Source organism: Colletotrichum scovillei (genome assembly GCF_011075155.1).
Source record: "Colletotrichum scovillei strain TJNH1 chromosome Unknown Contig00008, whole genome shotgun sequence".
NCBI classification, from domain to species: domain Eukaryota; kingdom Fungi; phylum Ascomycota; class Sordariomycetes; order Glomerellales; family Glomerellaceae; genus Colletotrichum; species Colletotrichum scovillei.
This window is the reverse complement of record NW_023336266.1, coordinates 711209-729383: the sequence shown is the minus strand read 5'-3', so window position 1 is coordinate 729383 and position 18175 is coordinate 711209. Positions and strand designations below refer to the sequence as shown.

The 18175-nt window shown below is 49.9% G+C and overlaps 4 protein-coding genes across 4 annotated transcripts; all 4 read right to left on the bottom strand.

The window, feature by feature from the left end:
- Positions 1 to 618: 618 nt before the first annotated feature.
- HER10_EVM0010926 (5-methyltetrahydropteroyltriglutamate-homocysteine methyltransferase) lies at positions 619 to 1895 on the bottom strand (the record flags this gene model as incomplete). Its single annotated transcript, XM_035480370.1, has 2 exons — positions 619 to 1187; positions 1235 to 1895. The coding sequence occupies 2 exons, from the start codon at positions 1893 to 1895 to the stop codon at positions 619 to 621; spliced, it is 1230 nt and encodes a 409-aa protein (XP_035330970.1).
- Positions 1896 to 6521: 4626 nt separating this feature from the next.
- On the bottom strand, positions 6522 to 8852 carry HER10_EVM0009278 (het domain protein). The gene is made up of 2 exons (XM_035478769.1): positions 8366 to 8852; positions 6522 to 8287 (listed from the first exon to the last, which is right to left on the bottom strand). The coding sequence occupies exons 1-2, from the start codon at positions 8733 to 8735 to the stop codon at positions 6603 to 6605; spliced, it is 2055 nt and encodes a 684-aa protein (XP_035330888.1). The 5' UTR covers positions 8736 to 8852; the 3' UTR covers positions 6522 to 6602.
- A 181-nt stretch (positions 8853 to 9033) lies between these two features.
- On the bottom strand, positions 9034 to 10458 carry HER10_EVM0003711 (aldehyde reductase II). Its single transcript, XM_035473376.1, has 4 exons — positions 10129 to 10458; positions 9684 to 10064; positions 9497 to 9619; positions 9034 to 9439 (listed from the first exon to the last, which is right to left on the bottom strand). The coding sequence occupies exons 1-4, from the start codon at positions 10376 to 10378 to the stop codon at positions 9129 to 9131; spliced, it is 1065 nt and encodes a 354-aa protein (XP_035330563.1). The 5' UTR covers positions 10379 to 10458; the 3' UTR covers positions 9034 to 9128.
- Positions 10459 to 11294: 836 nt separating this feature from the next.
- HER10_EVM0002587 (OPT family small oligopeptide transporter) lies at positions 11295 to 14991 on the bottom strand (the record flags this gene model as incomplete). The annotated part of the gene is made up of 9 exons (XM_035472293.1): positions 13973 to 14991; positions 13621 to 13922; positions 13283 to 13554; positions 13024 to 13223; positions 12704 to 12960; positions 12307 to 12633; positions 12067 to 12249; positions 11420 to 12001; positions 11295 to 11354 (listed from the first exon to the last, which is right to left on the bottom strand). Exons 1-9 carry the CDS (start codon positions 14085 to 14087, stop codon positions 11295 to 11297), a joined length of 2298 nt encoding a protein of 765 aa, XP_035330492.1. The 5' UTR covers positions 14088 to 14991.
- Between the last annotated feature and the right edge of the window lie 3184 nt (positions 14992 to 18175).

Here is an 18175-nt window from a genome sequence, read left to right as displayed (position 1 = left end):
CTTGGCTGTGAAGGCGACGTATCATGACGCCTTCTCGAGGCCATTTTCTTTTCACACTACGTCACAGACGGTAGCCCACCACTTTTCTTTCGCTTCCATACTTAACTCAATACCCGGTTGAAGAGATTCAACCAACATACTATAGTACTAGTACCATTCTTCATGTCTCTCACCCAGTCCATAGTTGGCAGTCAGCCACCAATTCACTACTGTATCATCTCAAGTTTGGCCTTAACTACCTACGTCTACCATGATGTACAGAATTGTCAGTTTGTAACCCGAGTTTAAACTTGCAAGACGGCTGAAAACGTTTGAATATACTTAGAGTCAGCTAGACTTTTGACCCACGTGCTTAAGGTCAGCGAGGGTCCAGATACCTTACTCTAACGATCTCCAAGCAATTCTAATTGCAGGACTGAACTCGACAGCCATCATTTGAAGTATTTTGTCACCAAAGACATTGGATTCCTAAGACTAGGTTGAAAGAAAAAAGACCAAACATCTTTAGACACGCTTGCAATCAGTAATCTACACCCGCTCTCCCTCGAGCCTGTCATGTTGAATGTTACACCACCACTATCTCCTTCTTTCCCCTCAGATGCAGCTAAGTAAACCCCCTTACGCCTCACCCCAGATCTCGTCAGCAATCTTCCTAATCAGAGAAAGCTTGCTCTTCTCGTCCTCCAAGCTCAACGGGTATCCGCTCTCATGCGTGCTGAAACCACACTGGGGAGACACGCAGATACGCTTGAGCGCCTCCTCCTTGGTCTCACCGCTTCCCTTGGCGACGTACTCCGCAGCCTTGAGGACGCGGGCTTTCATCTCCTCCTTATCCTCGAGCTTGGGGATCTTGGTGCTAATGATACCCACGACGACGTTCTTGTTCTTGGGAAGGAACTGGAGGGGCTCGAAACCGCCGGCGCGCTCAGTGTCGTACTCGAGGTAGAACGTGTTGACGTTGAGGTTCTGGAAGAGCTTTTTCGCGATGATGTCGTAAGAACCCTCGGCGAAGTGGCGGCCCCCGATGAAGTTGCCGCGGCACAGGTGGATACCGGTGTGCATGTCTTCGGGAAGCTTGCTTACTGTGTCGTTGTAAAGAGCAATGTAGGCGTCAAGGAGGTCTTCGACGGTGCCTTCGTTGTCCTTGTCCTCCTCCCAGCCCTTGCGGAACTGTTGCGAGCAGAAGTCTGCGAGAGGTTAGCAATTGTAATGTTGCCGGACCCAGCTTACTCACAAGCCATGCCGGGGTCGTCAAATTGAACGTTGCGCAAGCCAGCGTCGTAGAGCTGCTGGAGTTCGGCCTGGTAAACCTTGGCAACATCCTTGAAGTACTCAGCATCGTTGGCGTACGCCTCCTTGGTGTATGCTCTGCCCTGCTTGTAGCGCATGTGGAACCAAGCCGGCGTGATCATTGTCAACTTGATGTCCTTCCACTCCTCCTTCGGCAGGGCAGCTTGCACCAAACGCAGCTCGTGCAAGTTCGACTTGGACTTTGAGGGCGAGTGGGACAGCTTTCCGCCAGCGATGACGGAGTCGCCGGGCATGACCTTGCGGTCCTTCTCGATGAGGCTCACCACGTCGGGGTGGTATAGCCGGAACATGCTGGCCTCGGCATCCTGCAAGCGGGTAGAGCCTTCGAACTCATCCCACATGAGGCCCCAGAAACGAGTGCGGTTGAATTCGCCCGAGGTGACGCCCTTGATGCCTAGGTCGCGCTGTAGCTGGACGACCTCGGCGACAGACTCCTTCTCGACAGCGGGAAGACCGGCTTCCTCCTCGGACAGACCCTGATCGCGGATCTTGCCTTCGCGAATATCGAGGAGCTTCTGAGGGCGAAGGAGAGAGCCCATGTGCTCTGCCCTGAAAGGGGGTGCTTGGTGGAGCTTGGTGGACATTTTGGAAGGACTACTGGTATCAATGAACTGCTGGGAAGTAAGATGTCTGTCTCTTTACTCTACAAAACACCCCTCACGTCGAGAATTTTAAAGGTCGCGATATCTCGGTGGGTGGCCAATCTATCTAGTGTCGAAGGCGGGGCAACCGGATTTATAGCAAACGGATTTACATGGCGGGGCAAAGTGAGGGGTCAATTCATTCAGACATGTATTGTTTGCCGATTGATGGCCAAGGTTGAGCTGAAAGCTAGTCGCCAGGGGTCAGAGTAGCTCACGTCAGCCAGTGTGAAAACCCAAATAGATGGGAAACCAGAGTTGGTAGCATTGGCCGAAAGGTTGTCTCCTTCGAAGCCGTCCCGCGCGGCCGACTCTTCGTCGGAGCTCTGAAGAATTAACTAGCTTCTGGGGTGCATTTGTCCCCTCTTCTTATTGTCCGAGAAGCAGCTTTACCCCTCATTCTCCACTCCAGTACTTCGGCAGTCGCATGGCCAATATTGATGTAAAGTCCCATTAAGAAGACGGGAAAACATCGTCTGTCAACCCCAAGTTAATTACTACGCCCCCGACAATTCGACGTCCTCGCTTCCGTCTGTGAGCAAGGTGAGAGGACACTGGAGAAAGTAAATGAGTTGACTGAAGTACATAACAGAAGAAGTGGCAAAACTCTGACGACAATTACATTACAAGCATGGTCACATCGTTACCGGGGTCGTCGATAACGTTGGGGCGTAGTCGGTCGACCTTCATTTAATCGCGAACATGTGTGCCAAGTTCATGTTTGTCAGAGTGGAGACACTCTGTACAACAGAGAAGACCAAGCCCTTTGCCGACCAGACTTTCGCAAACAAAGTTCTCAGTTACGAGCAGGGGATCGAAGCCAAAGGCACTGTTCAGAATATGAAAGCAGCTGTCAAATTGGAGGTCCAATCCGACCAGCGAATCAAAGGCAACGCAGTGACCGGCAACGGTCCCTATAAGTCAAACCCCCCACTTCCTGGCACCCCCCTGTTTCTGGCACCCACAAAAACGATGGGATCACAACCCAACCTCCTCATTACTATTAACTATTGATCCTCAACCTACAACTGCCAGCCTCACTAGGGCATTCAGAGTCGCTGGATTCAGCCGTAATAACCTCCTTTTCACCCGCTTCGATTTGAGCCCGATGGATATCCCTGATGTTCGCAAACTTCGTGTTGGGATCGATCTGAACAGTCTTCCTCTTCCTAACTGCAGCGTTGGTAACAGCCCTCAGGTGAGCCAGCTGCTGCTGGGCAGCTGCCAGTTGCCAGGCCTGCTCTGTGAAGCCTTTTTTCACCTTCCTGAACAGCAGCCGTTGAGTGCTGGTATCATTGTCGAGTTGGGTGTATAAGTGCAGTTGACCGCTGAGCTCTGCCAGCTTCCTGGGTGTCGACCAGACCACTGCAGAGGAAGCAGAATCCCATGGCTCAACAGGGGTAGTTTGTTGACCATTATGGCATCGCTTTTTGCCCCGACTGGTTGGTTTGGGTGTGGTGGGCTTAGCAGAAGGCTCAGGTAATACCATAGGGTTCATCAGGGGCTTAACCATCGCTACAGGGTGTAGACCAGTCCACTTCCAACCACTTCTGATGTTCGAGACTGATAGACCAGCAAGTCGAGCCTTCTGGTAACAGTCCAGGAAGTTCCTTTTACCTATAATGGTAGAGTCGTTCCATTGAGACAAGTAACCGAGCTCCTTCCGATAGGCTGACTTAACAGGGCTGAAGACAGACTGGTCAAGTGGCTGGAGGACATGAGAGGAGTGTGGTGGTAAGAACAGTAAATGGATATTGTTAATATAGCAATTCCACATGAAGTCTGTCGTCGTATGACTCCCATGCCCATCCACAATCAACAGTCGAGCCTCGCCCTCAGCCTCGGGCATAGTCTGTGGGATAAACACCTTCTCTAACCATTCAATGGCAGTTAAGTCTGTAGTCCAGCCATTATCTGTTGCTGTAAACTCCCACCCATCGTATGGAACCAGATGTAATGGAAACCACTGTTGTTGGACCGTCTTCCCTTGAAAATGATAAGAGGACGAAGTGCCCTACCCAAGGCTGAGATACACTCAATGATAGAGACCCATGCCCTCGACCCAGGTTGTTTCTTGCGAACAGACGTCGTCTCAGCCATGCCCAGCACTAACCCATTAGCTCCTGACCCTCGAGGATGCCAGTCTCATCCATATTATATCTGTTGGCTGGTTTGATGTCCTTGATCTCAGGGATAGCAAGGAACTTAAACCAGTTCCTAATGACCTCAGTAGATGCCCCATTAACGCGTCTAGAATCGATGGAACGACTTCTCTGAACCTTAATGATAGGGTTCCTTCTCACGAAGGCATAGATCCAGCCTTTTCTAATGGTTTGGTATCCCCAGCAGCAGCCAGAACTCGCTCTGCGAATTCCTTCACCTGTTGGTGCGTTGGTGCGAGGCCCAGCGAAGCCTGAATGCGAACCCATTGTGCCAGCTTACTCTCCTGGTCAGGAGACAGCCTCTGCCAGTCAGCAAAGCCACTTTCCTAGTCTGACCACCTTGGAGACGTAGTTGGAGGGTTGATCGTGGTATCCCATACTCCAATGAGGCTCTCTTTTGACTCTTGCCGTTTGAGATGTCCTCGAGAGCCTGACAAGCTGATCTTCGGTATATTGAGGCATTAGATATAGAAGAAGGTATGTGCAAAAATGAGCCCATTTGGACTCAATTGAAAATGTTGTGATAAAAGGAGGTTGGGGGTGGGCATTGCGTTGTGGTGGATTTTCGCGTTTTTGTGGGTGCCAGAAACAGGGGGGTGCCGGGAAGTGGGGGGTTTGACTTATCAACTTGCAACAGTCCAGTTAACCTACCCTTAGAACCGATCCTTTCCACTTTGTGCAGGAATCAAGACATAGACCGATACAATTTCATCACCCAAGGAACCAGGCGATTCGATCCAACCACTCTGTGATAGAGATACCAACAGCAGCTGCCATGGCTCAACGAGGTGCTATGGCGCTACTGAGCGATGATTTCCAGACGCTTCGCTCCATAACAACGGAGTCAAAATGTAGGTGACATGAATTTTCTTTCTGGGCAAACATGAAATCTTCATCTCCATCTCCGGCTGAGGGCTGGGTGGCTTAATCACTAACTCGTTTCCAAACACACAGGGAAACTTGCGATCTTAGAGAAGAAATTTGAGGAACTTGAATCAACCCAGAACAAATTGGTGGCAGAACAGCGTGAGTGTTTTGCCGACATGAATATCATATGAAATAAGAAAAGCTGATTGATTGATTTCGCAGGGGAAATGAAGCTGCGTGGTCAACATGAAAGTAGTCAAATATCGACAGCATCACCCGAACAACAGACACGACTTAGTCGACAGGATCTTCAAGCCATGCTTGGTGTTTCTTTGCAGCGAATAGAGATGGCATTGGAGAACGTCGGATCAGTCAGTAGGGTGGAGGGAATGACCGGGGGCGATCTCGTCAAGAAATTGACCCAAATCCAAACATTCCGCAATTGGATGCAGTCAAATAAGTCGGAGATCTTGTTTCTCCGGATTCATGAGGCTGGGAGACTGATCACACCCCTTTCAAGCGTTTGCTTGCCATTAGTTGCCAGTCTCCAAGATATGGAGCCAGCCGTCACTCTTCACTACTTTTGTGGTGTCCTCCGCGAGGACAGCGCGCAAAGTCGCTCCCATCTTTTGCGCAGTTTGATCGTGCAGTTGCTTGAGAAACTACCAGCTGAGCGAACACTGGCCATGGATATCAACTACGCGCTGCTATCTGAGTGGGATTTCAACGCCTTGCGGCAGCTATTCGAGATCACTTTGTTGTCTATGCCAGGAGCAGTGATCTTCTGTGTGATTGATGGTTGTTCACATTATCGAAACGAGGATGAGCTGCAGGTCACCTTGGAATATTTGCTCGGGGCCTGCCAAGCACAGTCTCCCGTCGTGAAGCTGAAGCTTCTTCTGACGTCTCCTGTGCCTCTACATATATCCCAGCAGATGCCAGAAGGCATGATGGTCTTTCTTCCTACCGTCGCAACGCAGAGTAGGCCCGGTTTGACCTATGGCTGGCAGCCGAATGCGCTTTTCCGACGGCAATTCGATGGGGAACGGTCAGGAAGTCCGCCACCCGTACTCTACCGCAACCCAGAGGATAATTGGTAGAGCATAATAAAGTGCCGGACGTGCTCTTTGAGTTGAGGCTGGGGCTTCCGAGCAATTGAACATTGCTACGACCCATCTCATCCCCTACTACTTGAACGCTGATTCAAATTAAATTAAATGGATTCTTTTTTTTTTGGCATTCAAACTAATATTGAAACGCTGAGCATATTCAGGATCGAATGTGATAGGTGTGATCCAGTCGGTTCGGTCGGCTCAACTTCCATTACTAACCTCCTCTCCCGAGCCCTCAGCAAGCATGTTTGATGTCCATAGCAGCTGGCACTGGACTCTTGCACATTATGTAACAGTGGTAAACCCTTTTTACGTATATGGATGTCGTGAAACGACTGATTTTATTGACTCTAGAATGCGACATCATTCGCCAAAGTACCAAGCATAAGATGGAATGTTGGAGGCCCATCCAGTACTTTTTGAGAACACCTCCCAGAATAGAAGTTTTTGGCCCTTAAAAGTTTCTTTCTATGTAGGTATACGGCATGGCCCTTTCTGACATAACCTTTCTAGATGAGGAATACTGTTTTTCTGTCGGCATTGTCCACGAAGATTCTGTCCTTACCTCTGAATGATGCTATTCCGATGCGTCGAAAGCTCCCATGCTCAGTTGACTTCACTTTCAGTGACTCGTTATTGCGAGAGAGAATCAAAAACGTCTCCATGAAAATCACGCCACCTTTGGCCTCCTCAAATTTCCTCGTTCTCAAAAGCAAGCAAGGGTATGGGAGTCTGGAATCTATCGGATGACTGGGATCGTCAAATCGTCCTGCGCAGGTCCATGGTATTGGACCTTTGGCGAAATCGGTCTCTTCATCGTTGAGTAGCATGTAAGGCGGATTGTATGTCATGGCCTCTGGCGGTATGCGGACTGAGACACTCTTGACAACTCCACGTATGATCAGATGACAAGACTCAATCTGGGATGTCATCGGGATTCCCTTCCACTCGATGCCAAAGGCGACCAAGTCCACGTCATTTGAGATCTTAAATCGGCGTTGAAGTTTGAAGCCCCAATCATCTACCATGATTGGGGCGTTGCAAGAAAACCAGGTCCAAGACGGTGCTCCAGGAATACCGGGGCCCTTCTTTTGGCCATTTCTGATCCAAGCCAAGTCTCGAGCAAGATTGCCAGGGCAAATTCCGAGAATCGGTTTCTTTGAAGTTAAGTTTGTGTAGTATTTGGTAATCCCGGCGAAAGCTTGCAGCCGGTCTGAGGCGATAGTAAAGTCTCGCTTGGAGTAATCTTCGATCCATTCAGGCCAACATTGGGAAACTTGCGTGATGGGGTATGTCGAATCACTTGCTGTAAGATGGGGTACCTGGTAGGTCTGAGTAGCTTGAGTTTCGTACAAATATTGACACTGCCAATGAACGCCCGACTTCAGGCAGTGAAGAATCCTTGGGGACAAGATTCGCTCTTGAAGCGCCCATCCTCGTGTGCTGAGATGTGCTTGTCGTGGAATTCCGCGGGGGTTAAGAGATTGAAAACGGATCATTCTAGTGCAAGACGTTTCGGAATAGCCGCCCTCTCCCTTGTAGGTGAACATCCGAACTGTAGGATCTGCCTTAGCTCTTGCTGTACCCTCAGGGTTGTTATTGTCTCCTTGGCTCGATTCTTTATCGTCTTTAACCGCTTCCATGCTATTGTCGTCTCCTGGAAAACAGCCTCCTTCGCTATCACGCGCGTCGCTTGCTGCTATAGTGATGAGGCTTCCAGCATAGAAATCCCCCATGCGCGATGCCTCCAATTCCCACTCTGCCTGGTCATCTTGTACTATACACAAAGAGTCGATCCAAAGATAGCTGATACCTAACGAGCGGACTAATCTTATGGCGTGTCGGAAAGTTCTAGGAAGAAGGTTCTCAGGTATAGAAACGCCAAAGTCTTCTTCCGTAGCTCTTGTAGTTCTTAATGGAGTCGATGTTCCCCAGCAATAGCTCAATATTGCATATCGCACAGAGCCGGAGAGTTGCTGGAATACTTCACTCGTGGTAGGCACCAGGCGTAAAGGCTGATCCGGTCTCGTATCGATGAAACGTTTTGGCAATTCTCCCTTGCGTGGTTGGCAGTAGCTACCGTGCGTGCTCTCACAAGTATTCAACCAAGTCCTTGCGCATAGTATCCTGTCTTCTGCAAAAGTTCGGAGTGAATGTGTCCGACCTGACATCCAAAAGGAAGGATGCTGGCATACTACGGGAAGTAGTCAGTACATGAGTGTGAAGCTTGCTGCAGTATTGGTTTGGGAACAAGAATTGGGTTGAGACTCACCATCATGTGGATCCTGTGGCGAAATGCCTAGTGATGCCTCTGAAAGATACACAAAACTGTCTCGTGTGATTTCCAGTGAAACTTCGAGGCTTGCCCAGAGAATCCTACCAGTGTTGTTTACCTCCAATACTTTTAGAGCAACGGGATGTGAGCTTTCTGTCGTTACGTGCTCGAAACGCTCTCTAGCCTGGTTCAGACTGTGTTCAATCGGCAACTCCCAAAGAGCCGCGCACAACGGGCAATCTTTCTTGGAAACGAAGAGTTCTTTGGATTCCTGCACCCATACGGTCCATGGTATTTGGAACTTAAAAGGAGACTTCAAGCGAGCGGTATACTCGATAAAATGCCGGCAAATCTTGCATGGGTCCATGTCTGACCCGATGTGCTGGGGTATTGACTCAGTCAATTACTCTTCGTGCTGTTCTCGAGCCTGTTGTAAGAAGTTGAAACAAGGCATGTTGGTATCAGAAAGATCCCGATGGTCGTGCTGAACAGAAGAAGTTGAAGTCGATCGAATTCGCAGCTTGGCAACAAGTGACCCGAATTTAGGCAGCAGTCGGCGCTTATGCGGGGTATATTTGTGATGGCGGTTGCTTTAGAACGCGCAGCTGAAGTGCGAGTTCCACGCTGATTAGTTACTATTGGTCAATATTGATGTAAAGCTTCAGCCCCAGACTGTCTAGCTGACGGTGGCTTTTTCGATTTCAAGTTGCCAAACCCCGACGTCTACTCCAAAACATCCAAATACATACAAGCCCTGTTCTCAGGCAGAAATTTCAGCTTTGAGGTCCTCTGTGTTCATCCGCAAGCTGTCCTCCAGTGAAGTCCAACCAGGCTGTCCCAGCCGCTTCAATAGTGCCTCAGCGCGGTCGATGGGCTTGATGATAATTGGGAAAGGTTCGCTGGCAAAGTTTTCGTGGATGTTCTTGCCCGGGTGCTGCTTGCGCAAGATTTTAAGGACATCATCCCAGCAGAACGACTCGGCGAAACCAAAGATGCGTTCGCTCTTGACATCGGGTAAAATAGCGGCAGCCACATGCAGAATAGCGTCGTCCTGTACATCGATGAAGTATTCTAGCACGAAGTTAGCCATAGAGCGCCGGCTGTCCAACTTTCACTTCCAGTACTTACGGGGATGGCTAAAGTGAGGAGGCATTCTCTGTCCCTCGAGGAAAGGCAGGATGAAACCTGAGGTAGACCTGTGTCCCTGGTTCACAACATCAAGACTCTTTCCCAGGTTCATGCTGGGCAGGACTAATATGGCAGTTAGTATCCGAGACTGAAAAGCATAGGAGCTCACATTGCAGGCTTTTCTTACCAGAATTGACAACAAGGTCAGGGCGTTTGGACTTGTTCTCTTCGTGATATTTCCAAACGGCTTGCTCCTGCTCAACCTTACTGGCAACATAGACGAAAGCGCCATGCTCAGGACCCCACGGGCCCGGCGTCCAGGCCAGTTCTTTCGCGTCAGGGCTCCAAGTGTCCTCGGTCACAATGGCCCCCTTCATCTTCATAAAAGTTTCAGGGTTCGCGGCTAATGTGGTTGACGATGACGAGGTTAGCACGAAGCGCTTTACGCTCGGCTCCTTGTATGAAGCCTTGAGGGCAACCAAGGCGCTCTCTTTCGCGGTCGGAATGACGTTGTTTGGGTCAGGGTCGAAGCTGACGATGGATGCCGTATGAATGAAAGCCGAGACGCCTAGCAGGTATCAGCATGATAGAACAGTCCTCATCTACCTAGCAGTAGGAACATCAAATACTACCTTTCACGACTTCGTCATAAGCGGTTTCCGCAAGCATATCTGGAACTGAGACCAGTTCAAAGTGGCCCTTGCCGTAAGTCTTTTCAAAATAGGCATTGAGCCAGCTGCTCTTCTCGATGTCCCGAACGGTGCCGCGAACCTTGTAGCCATTCTTGATGAATTGATCGGCTACATGTGATGCGATGAATCCATTGGCCCCAGTAACGAGGACCGTCGAACCGGTAGGTATCACAGGGCTTGGGGAATTCATGTTGTCGATGTTCACTAGAAAGATCTTTGAGGTAATGCGACGAAAGCTGGAACGATATGGCTGGTCTCAACTACATTTATAGAGTCCGAGAGGAGTGAATAGAGTTCTCGACCTCGTTCGAAGGTTGCTGCCCTTCAGGCTTCATCCCATCGGCCCCGTATGGGTGCCCAGAGTTCGGACCCCCGCTTACAAATGTTTGCGGAACACGGTTTACTCAGTTACGCTGTACACCCCATGAAACTTGACTCATCTACCGAGTCCTTAAGCTACTGTAGCGGACTTTCGGAGTGACATTGTACATGATGTGAGACAGAAGGCATGCAAACTCGCGAAGAGTTGCGTAAGGGCCACGCAGGTTTCCCGGCCGGCGTATGCATGTGCCGCCTGGGGGCCGCATACACGGCCGAACGGTCGGAGGAGTGCAAATTATTGCTGCATTATTCAGCCGGCGATGACTCTTCCGCCGCAATGCGCGGACTTTCGGAGGTAGTGCTGACCGTCACAGTAAGCCTTAAACCCGGGCGTGTCCCAATAATATTGTTTCCAATAGCACTGTATGGCGCCACTGTAAGCATCAACAATAAAGCCATTTTATCAATTTTCCATCCATGACTTTCCCCGCCATCGTGGCTGCGATCATGAACAGCAATTGAGGGCGCAGTCCCATGACTTGACGACAGCTTCAGGTACAAACCTAATTCAACAGGCTCTTAACACTGAGTGCTCAGATGACAACACGCTCCAATAAAGGTACTAATAATTAGAATAAAGTCTACTACGTAATTTGGTTTTCAAGTGCGAAGGCGCCTCCAAACTTTAATAACTAGGTGAGACGCTTGCACTGCGGAAATCCAACCCCCACGCAAATACCCCGCGTGCCAGTCGCTTCCCGGACCCTAAATTTGGCGTTCCATTTTCAGGCATTTTTATGAGCGCTTCGGCTCATGTAAGTGCAACTTTTCCAGTCACAAGTATCCTGCGTAAGATCATGGTTAGCATGTTATTCCCAAGCGATGCTATTGTAAGGTGTCATTAACTTACTTTATGAACTTCGGTACCCCACCAACTAAGCTTCTTGGAAGCCCCGGTGTAGAATATGGCGAAGAAGATGACGATTCCAGCAATAGCAACTGAGCAGTCCAGCGCTGAGCTGAGAACAAAGTTGTAACGTCTCCACCAAGTTCTCTGCCTTCTTTTGATGAGCAAGCCAAAAGTGAGGCCGACAATCGCCCAGCTGCCGTAGTTGGTTCCGGACGCCGGGGGAATGTAGTTGAGTCCACCGAGGAAGAGCGGAATGTGGACTTTCTTCAACCACTTGGTCTCGGGGAAGACTCTCTTCCTCACCAGGTAGACGACCACGGGCAGGACGGCGCCAACGAGGAAGAACCACAGCAGCGAGCGGTACATCGCACCATCGGCAAAGAATCTACGGGGTCCGAGAGCACCCCAAACCATGCTGGTGTTGAAGTGCGTACGAGAGAAGGGGCACGTGAAGCCGTTGGGGGCGTTTGTGGAGCAGATCTCTGGGATGTGGTTGAGAGCCCAGTTGAGAACGGAGACTTGACCCAGAGAACCGATGACGAGGCCTACTGACTGCACGAGGAACAGTTTTCGGGGCGGAATCTGCAACGACGCGTTGTCAGCACGTAAAGGGCGGCTTTGGAAGGGGAACGAGGCGAAGAACTCACGTTACAGTAGATGCCCAATTTCAAGTCCTGAGCAAATGCTAGGCCTTTGATACCAGAAATATAGCCAAGATTGAAGAACCAGATATTGGCCAGAACCTTGCCTTCCCAGATGTATCCAGCAATGATACGGCAGAAAATATCAATTTGAATCTTCATATTCGTCGTCGCATAGACCCAAGCAAGCTGAATTTGGCGAGTTAGCATTTCTTCGTACAAGCAGCAGTATAAGAAGGTACGTACGGGAACGAAGAAGATGGCAGACACTGCAAACGCGAGAATGACTCCGTACCAACGAAGCTGAACTGGGTAGAACTCGCAAGCGAACATCCCGAATCCGAGAGCAAGCAGCGCAGCTACCCAGTACCACCAGAGCGGGACGGCCTTGTACCCTGGCTGAGGGTTGTGTCTAGGGACGATCTTACCCCCGAGAAGAGCAGAAAGCTGGGTAGACCTGAACGCAGCTGCAATGTGTCGGCGTTTCTCGAGGAACAACCAGACAAACAGTGACGCGATGGTGGCAAATGAGAGACCAAAGGTGTTTAGTGCGTATGTCACGGGAAGATAGATCTAATGAAGCGGTAAGTAAAATACTCCAGCATCACGGATTTCTATGAGGAGTTTTGGAGTGTATGCATACGTCTGAGTAGTTGGCGTATTTGACAGGATCGAAAGTGAAGTCGTCCTTCTTGTTAATCACTCTGGAGACGTTGAACGTCTTTCCCAAGTTATCGTAGATGGAATTGCTCTGGATGGGTAAGTAGGCCGAGTCCCAGGTGTTTGAGTAGTAAAGCGCCGGAGAAATGATGTAGATCCAGAACACTAGAGACGCCAGGATGTTGAGAATGGCCCACGTGGGAACGACAAGCGGAGAACCAATATAGGCAATTTGACTCCCTATTTGACATCAGAATCAAGGAGCTTTCCAGGACTTTATTGGGCCTGTGAGGGTTCACTTACAGTCGAACGTGAATGGAAACAAACCGATGCCACTCTTCATGCCGAAAACCTGGTTGACAACCGCATTATTTGGAGCGATCCAGCAGACCCAGGTGAAGTAGCCCAGTGCTGGAAAAATGAAGTCTGGGAACCAATACCAGCAGAACGAAGCAATAAAGGCGAGCATGAAGAACTTGTAGCGAGATGCCGTCCACTTTGCTCTAGGGTGCCGATGTTAGAATAAATTGAACTAAGCATTGAATAATTTGAGGACACTTACTCGGTCTCGTCCTCTCTCTTGCCAGTGTGCAGCGCAGCATTGAGGGCTGTGTTTCCAAGAACACCAGGCCACAGCAATCCTGGGGGCTCAACAACCAATGCATAGCATAGTCCAGCCAAAGCGAAGCCGTAGAGAATCGTTGACAGTGTAACGGTCAACTCGAAGCCCCATCCTGCCTCAAGCCCGTAAAAGACTCGCTGTTCGGTCAAGACATCGGCACTCAGCCGAGTCAAGAAGCTGAGATTGGCCATGATATAGACTAGGATGTTTTCCTACGAGATAACGGGTTGTTAGCGTCGGGTGCCACGGGGGCTATAATATTCAGGGATGATGCCAACCTTGTAGTTGAAAGGGCCTGGGTTCAGGCTGATGCGATTACCCCTGATGTTAAAACCCCAGTCGGGAATAACAAACTCCCATGCCTTTCCAACAGGGTATGCCAGGAATTGGATCGCTGACTGGGAGAGACTGATGGATGGGAATCGGAACGTGTACAAAGTGTTGACGCCGCTACCCAAAAGGCAAAATCCAATGCCAATCACCCACATGCGGAGCGTCAGGCATGGCAAAGAAGGATCATCGGGTCTCAAACCAACTCCAGCAGCATACAGAACATCTCGACTCGGCGCGGAGGATTCGTCTAGTCTTGGTCAGGAAGGGATTATTCGAATGGAATCATATTGGTCGCACCTGAAGAACGCTTCGCTTCCTCAATGGACGTCGTCGGTGTCACAGGCTCTGGCGCGACGTCCGCGACGTCCGCCCCCTCGATGGCGGACTTTTGGTTCGCCTCGACGTTGGCCATATTCGATTGTCGAAGAAAATTGTACTCGGTTGGGACGAGATCATCAAGATTAGATCAGATTAGATGCGAAGAGGTTCCAACAGACTTTTATCCTTCCCGCTCAAAGCTTGGACCTCGGAGCCTCCGCGTCTAAGACGGGACTCGGCGGCGCCAGAGTGGGAGGGGTCCCACATGTCCCGTGCCGGACTCCGGCCGCTGGCTTAAGCTTGATGAATCCGTGACTGATACTACGGGATGTTCTGAGGGTAATTGTTTGTGTTTTCTACGGAAATGGTTCCGAATATGGAAGGCATATGGCCAACCATGTCTTAAGGTGCAGCGCAGAGGCATCGGAATTCCGCCCCATTGGCATCATCCTTGGTCACGGCGACCGCGGGAGGCTCAACCCATGGCCTTGTAGGGCTAAACGAGAGCCATTTGGAGTAACGCTAATCAGGCTTTTGACGCCGTCCGGCCCGAGAAAGTGGTGGAGGAGACGCCGAGACGGGGATGCGGCCTCAAGATGAGATGGTTTCTCCACTCTTTAGATCTTTTTGTCCACTTAGAGGCGATTGTGTAGTCAAGAATTCCCATAATCGCCGACGGCTTCTGGATATTTATTCCGTTCGAGGTCAAGTGCGGCTATCGCGAGGTCAGCCATCATGAAAAACCAACAGTGTCTGTGGCTTGAGTATTTTGCATTGGAGGTATGGGTACTGAGAGCTTCCTCGACCCAAAAAGGAGATGTCGTATTTGATGACTCGCCGAATTCCCGAAGCATTGACAAACAAGACAAAGATCGATGCATGCGAAGGCATCATTCAGAATACGAACATACGTTATCTGGTAGGTAGTCACCACTGCCTTACTTCAGACTTATAAGACTCGTGTGGCCGACTGTTCCAAAAAAAAAAGAAGAAGTTTGGTCTTTCTTCACAGATTACACCTACGACAACCTGCCGAGCCCGATACAAACAGTCGACACTATGCCGGATGCAGCCTTACACCACTAGCCACGGAGGCCCAACGCTTCGACGAGAGGATTTCACTAATCGCAACGATCTAACAACAATTTTCAAGCCGGTCTATCGATGGCCCGTGGAAATGGGAAAATTGCTGACGCCAGCGGCCAAAATGAGGGATAAAAAGCTCCAGTTTCTCGCTCTACCCCCTTCTTCCCGAACGAAATCCGACCAACCCCACCCTCTCTGTACCGGTTTGACCCGTTAAGCCACGGCCAAACTCCGTCGACCTCGAATAGGTCGAATCATCGTCCACCTTTGACACATTTAGCCGCTCGTGGGGCCTTTCCAACCGAGACTACCATTCCGCATTCCGCATGCATGCACGACCATGCATTCCCTCTCGCGGTTCTCCAATTCTTTCCCTGAGTTCGGTAACTGCGAAAACTCCAGTCCTGCAGGTTGAAGACCCCATCTGTAGTGTACGGCCGTTCGTCTTGAGCTATTGGGTATGACTTGGGCAAACTTTCTGCAACTGCAGTCGTGAAAAGTGAACCCCATGGGCAAAGTGTGGATTCGTGTGCCTTCGTCTCTTCTTTTTGAGGAGCATCGTGGATACTTGGGTCTCCTGTCAATAATAAGCTCAGGTCGCCAAGACGGCTCAGCACGAGCCTGGAGCTTGCTTCTCATCTCCAACTGTTGGTCCGCAGACATGACACTATGCTTTCAGTTCGCCTCTCGAGGCCGCGAATTCTGCTTCCAACTTCCAATTGCAAAATGACCTTGAAGACCGGCCAACTTCCGATTCCCTCTCTAAGACACTCCGTGCTGAGAAGGATGTGGAAATGGTCCTAGTGCATGGAGGAAAGTCTAGAGCGTTAAAGATCGCAGACTTCACTGAGGCACCACTATTTGTCTCACCATTCGTCCGAGACATTGAAGAAGGCCCAGATCTGGCTGGAGCTGCTGCCCGTCTCCATCGCGGCCTAGCCTGGGTTGGGATCCTGCTGCTGCGAGGCTGCGAGCCTTGCAGGTCCCTGCGTATTGCAGTTCCGATCTAAGCTGTACTTTGGTAGCCCATCGGGACTTTGGTTGAAATGGTAGTACTCTGTGATAGGATTGTTTCAAGGCTGTATCATCGGCGTACTTTCGCTCGCAGTTATCCATTGCGTGGCTCCTTACAGAGTTTCAAAAGGATGCAGCTGACTTTCGATGATGTATGTAGACTCTGAAACTACGAATTAGTTCGCAGCCCCCTAGTTGTGGCTTACCCAGCATGTATCAAACTCTGCCATGAGTTTGTCTACTCTCTACAGTAACTACAAGTTTTCCTACATATATTTCGTTCGCACTATGTCGCAACTTTTGAAAAGCTGTTACCATGCTGAAGGTATCAACACTAAAAAGACTGAAGATACGTGGATGTTGAACTCCATGAGAAAAGTTGCAATGATCTATGCTTTAAGCAAAACTCGTTTCATCCAATTTTATCGAAGAAGATACTCAGAGTATCATGGCGGAAATTCACGCAATGTCACAAGTGACTCAAGTCTCTACTTCCGCGTAGCAGGGAGCACCAAGATCTCAACTTAAACATTCTGAATGCAGCGTCATCTTTGCTCGTCTACTTGATCGTGCCAGAGACCTGTCTTTCAGAGTGTAAATGATCCCCAAACCCGGATGATCGCTCTTCTTCGCTTCAGTGTTGGCCCGCAATTCGAATTATGTCGTGAAACTCAACTCATCGGTAACCTCATGACGAGAAACCGCGAGGACTCGATGATTTCGTTGTGTTCAATGTCTGACCAAGACGCGCCTAGTAGAGCCGTATAAGTGGTGATCAGGGCTCGCAGCTCAGATCTCTGGCCATAATCGAGAAGGTAGCGTGACGGGGGAACTACCGACAATTCTACTGGCAATGTTTGATTTCACAACAACTTCATTTTGTAGCTGGGGATTAGTTTCGTCTAAGTGTTGTAAAAAAGCGACATGAGCCAAAGCTCAAAGATCATGGCTTTCCAGAATATTGCTAATTCGACTTCTGGTGACTTTCGCCGCAAACAGTCAAGGGGTGTTTTGCCTCCGAGACCTACCTTCGGAAACTCTGAAGAAAGCGGCATTGGCTGGGTCTTTGTTTCAATAATGTCAAAGTTGTCGACATACGCTCAGAGAAACTTGTCGGCAAACTCAAGGATGAGCTCAGCAGCAATGCAGCCTGCTGTGTTAGATTGCTAGCTGAAAAGTTTTCGGCTGAGAAAGGCCTGGACGTCTCTTGGCGGAGCTCGATTCGGGTTGACACGCCTATTCGTTGTTGGACCTCGTCCTAGTTCATCCGTGGACGTGGAAACTCTAAGCGAGAGGTTTTCCAGTTTGTCGTGGGCTGAGGCCGTGAGTCTAGGAGAGTAATCGGATCATCCTTGGGCAACTCGGACACTGTCGTCTGCAACTCGTCTATTGCGGCTCCTCGAAAATCATTTTTGCCCAACGTCGTAATGGTCTGGCGTGTGAAACTGAAAGATGATTTCGATGGCTGTCAAGTCGGGGTGCTGTGCCGTCTTTGTTCCCTTGAGTCAGTGGGCTCGTGAGGACTTTCCCTCGGAGCACGTCGTGATAAAACCGACATTTGACGGCGATGCACATTACCTCCGATCCAGTCAGAATTGAAGTTACGAGACAACCGCCTGGGGCGCTTGTGGCAATACTAAATGATTTTTTTCCTTCTGGATCGGATTCGGCCAAGAATGCCTGGAAACTCAGCTTCTCTTGATGAGTCTTTTTTTTCGGGGACTGGCCATTCGGGGTATTTTCCCCTTCCAGTAACTTGCTCGGTTGGTTCGTACTTCTGACCTGTCGAAGGATGCTTCCATAAAACCCACATCGCTCAGGTGTCAGTCGAGAACTGCCGCCGCTATCGATACCGGCCAGTGAGAATTTGGGCAATTGTCCTGGTCGGTCAGCGCGCCCCTGTTGGCGTTCAGGTTTTGCATTGACGGCTGAGGAACTCAATATCGCTTGTCGTCCGCGACGAGGACCGATCGTGGAGCCTTTTTCGTGTCGCTCTGGCGCCAACAAGTCTTTTTGACACATAGAAAATTCCATTTATTGGAAGCGTAGTTCAAAATAACTCAGACCAACTGAACAGCCACA

Bases quoted from the DNA above. Each gene is read 5' to 3' on its own strand.
- HER10_EVM0009278 (XM_035478769.1), bottom strand. From the start codon at position 8,735: ATGGACCCATGCAAGATTTGCCGGCATTTTATCGAGTATACCGCTCGC. The intron at 8,288-8,365 runs GTGAGTCTCAAC...TACTTCCCGTAG, and splicing joins GCCACAGGATCCACATGATG to TATGCCAGCATCCTTCCTTT.
- HER10_EVM0003711 (XM_035473376.1), bottom strand. From the start codon at position 10,378: ATGAATTCCCCAAGCCCTGTGATACCTACCGGTTCGACGGTCCTCGTT. The intron at 9,620-9,683 runs GTAAGAAAAGCC...CTGCCATATTAG, and splicing joins TGACCTTGTTGTCAATTCTG to TCCTGCCCAGCATGAACCTG. The intron at 9,440-9,496 runs GTAAGTACTGGA...ACTTCGTGCTAG, and splicing joins TCCTCACTTTAGCCATCCCC to AATACTTCATCGATGTACAG.